This window comes from Halictus rubicundus, chromosome 4 (genome assembly GCF_050948215.1).
Source record: "Halictus rubicundus isolate RS-2024b chromosome 4, iyHalRubi1_principal, whole genome shotgun sequence".
In the NCBI taxonomy this organism is placed as follows: domain Eukaryota; kingdom Metazoa; phylum Arthropoda; class Insecta; order Hymenoptera; family Halictidae; genus Halictus; species Halictus rubicundus.
This window is the reverse complement of record NC_135152.1, coordinates 49,637-52,138: the sequence shown is the minus strand read 5'-3', so window position 1 is coordinate 52,138 and position 2,502 is coordinate 49,637. Positions and strand designations below refer to the sequence as shown.

The window sequence follows — 2,502 nt, the reverse complement described above, 5'->3', positions numbered from 1 at the left end:
GATACGTTCTGCATTATCGATATCTGCAACAAAGTTTGCAACAACGCAGCCGGTGTCGAGTAGTTCGCGCGGTGCGCGGATCCTGAGCCGAAGATATTCTCTTGCCGGCAATTATTTCAAATGGCTGGAAATTGGCGTGCGCGTCAACGCGGATATTGTCGTGGAAGTGGCTATAGGAGATAACCGCGGCAACGAGATCACGATCTCCCCGAACGCGTGGATCGAGTCGATGCGCACGAAGGAGTATTTGCCCGATCTGCTTTTGTCCGCGAGGAACGGGGAAGAAGAAGACCAATATCGAAAGATTGGGGACAATTTAACGCTGCGTATAGTGGACCTTGATGGAATGTGTCTTGTGAAATTATCGAGTCCGACGGTATCTTTGTTCGTGATGGAAAAAACTATGTACAACTTATACAATCTAGAGTTCTGTGTGCGCAATATGTATTCGCAGTTTACGAATGAAGTTCCCATGATCGTGCAAAAATTCGTAAATTTTGCTGTTGCGGCGCAAACCGTCCCCGTCCGGAACCAATGTTTCGATCGGAGTTCATTGATCGAATGCGAACTGGTGGCTTTGTGCGCGGAGGCGATCAAAGCGCATAGACGGAATTAGAAAATTTTAAAAATAATGTGTGTGCGTATGTGTGTGTGCGCGACACGTATTCCCTTCAAATTTAAATTAATGCATGTGTTTGCGTGTGTGAGATGGATGTTTTTTCTGTACAACATTTTTTCGGCAATAAATTATTGGCTCTTTCATATGTTTCATCAATTATTTTTATTCGATAAATACATTTTTTTATATAAGTAGTTTCAGATGATTTTTCGAACGATATTCGTCAGTGGGTTGTACTCCACGATGCTGTCATGTATTATCAAGCAGTATGCGGTCGTTGATGGAGGGACATCGGCTCGACATTCAAATTCGATTCGTACATCGATCGTGGCGTTTTTAAGCGCTTCGTTTTGTCGGGAAGAATCGAGAACGACGAGCGGGGCGTACAACAAGAAATTCGCAACGTCGAGTAGCGCTTCACCGTTTCCATAGTACGATTCTTGGAATTTTGCGTACATATCGTAGAGCAACGCGTATTTACCGTTCTTAAAATCAATGTTCAAATCGTCGTACGGACAGGTTTCTGAGTTCAAGTAAAGTCGAATATTGGCTAACGCACAATGATCGAATCGCGTAGCCTTTTTCGTTACGCTGTTCCGCCGATCGGTTTGCAAAGCGAATATCACGTATCTCGGTTTTTCCATTTGCGGAGCTGTTTTTATCGCCCATGTATGTTTCGTGGTTGCCTGCAGTAGAGGATACTCGTACAGATCCCACGATCGAAAGCTCATGCTGATCGGTCTGCCGCTGTCTAAAATACGTAACATCGTCAGTTTATGTATATCGTCCAGTGTGACATGTGGCATTCGCCATTGAATTTTGTGCAGATCTAGAACGGGCTTCGCGTTGTTGGAAGAGCCGTGCAATGCGTTCGCGTCGGTACGCGAGCGTATCAGAATCAACTCGTGTCGGGCGTTTATAACAACGCGTTTGTAGTCTTCGCAGAAGCCCAATAATATGCTCATAGGTACGCAAAAATTGAAATTTATCGCCGCCGTGGTCGTGGCCGTTGGCATGGAGCTGTCGTTGCCATACACCCACGCCGCATTGGACAACGCGACGCTTTTCGTCTTGGACAGACTCACATAATTCTTCAGGATCGTCGTTGTGCCGAGATTTCCACTCCGTTCAATTCGTAGCGTATTTCCTCGAACATGAACGGGACGGTATTGTTATCGAGACTCGCCGTGTCGATGCAAGATTCTTCAGTCGATAATTCAATTTTTCCTGGTAAACTAAGTATTCCCTCGACGTATAGAAAGCTTCTGCAGGGGAGCGTGTACAGATCTTGCTGTTGAATGGGTATCCTTATCTCATCGTTGTTTCCGAACGTCGTGTTGGCGTACGGATTGTACGTGTGCAGCTCGATCTTCGTTATACGATTTTCAAAGATCGGTGCTTTGGAGATGTTCAAAATGTCGTCGAACATGGTACTTTCTCTCTCTCTGTCTCACTCACTCACTATTTAACGACGAATCCCAAAGATCGTAGATACCGCACGTTCTCCACGGTTAATTTCTTGCGAATCGACGCGTTTTCTTTCACGGTTAGTTTCCCACGAATCGATGTGCTGCCGTCCTCGTTCAACGTGTGAAATGCCGTATTGTTATGAATTAGCATTGCCCCGTCGAACGTGTAGTCGCACCGTGATTTCTTCGCCTCGAAAATCGATTAAAAGTCCGGATTGGTCAACTATGCGAATCGTTAAATCATCGATTACTCGCACGACGATCGGAAGGTAAATGACTCGCGCGGGCGTTTCCGATAATTTATACCCTGGCGGTACCTGAGGCGCCAACTCGTGTATCGTGTGAACGAGTTTGCCATTGTCGTAGGATTCGGTGATTACGTTGCATGATATTCACTCGAATGATATTCACGTT

The 2,502-nt window shown here is 45.6% G+C and overlaps 1 protein-coding gene across 1 annotated transcript; it reads right to left on the bottom strand.

Moving 5' to 3' along the window:
* Positions 1 to 816: 816 nt before the first annotated feature.
* On the bottom strand, positions 817 to 2,048 carry LOC143353820 (uncharacterized). The gene is made up of 2 exons (XM_076787426.1): positions 1,731 to 2,048; positions 817 to 1,689 (listed from the first exon to the last, which is right to left on the bottom strand). The coding sequence occupies exons 1-2, from the start codon at positions 2,046 to 2,048 to the stop codon at positions 817 to 819; spliced, it is 1,191 nt and encodes a 396-aa protein (XP_076643541.1).
* Positions 2,049 to 2,502: the final 454 nt, after the last annotated feature.

Excerpts from the sequence above, each read along its gene's own strand:
- LOC143353820 (XM_076787426.1), bottom strand. The coding sequence starts at position 2,048 with ATGTTCGACGACATTTTGAACATCTCCAAAGCACCGATCTTTGAAAAT. Across the intron at positions 1,690-1,730 it reads TGAACGGAGTGGAAATCTCG|ACGAAAAGCGTCGCGTTGTC; the intron begins GCACAACGACGA and ends AGTCTGTCCAAG.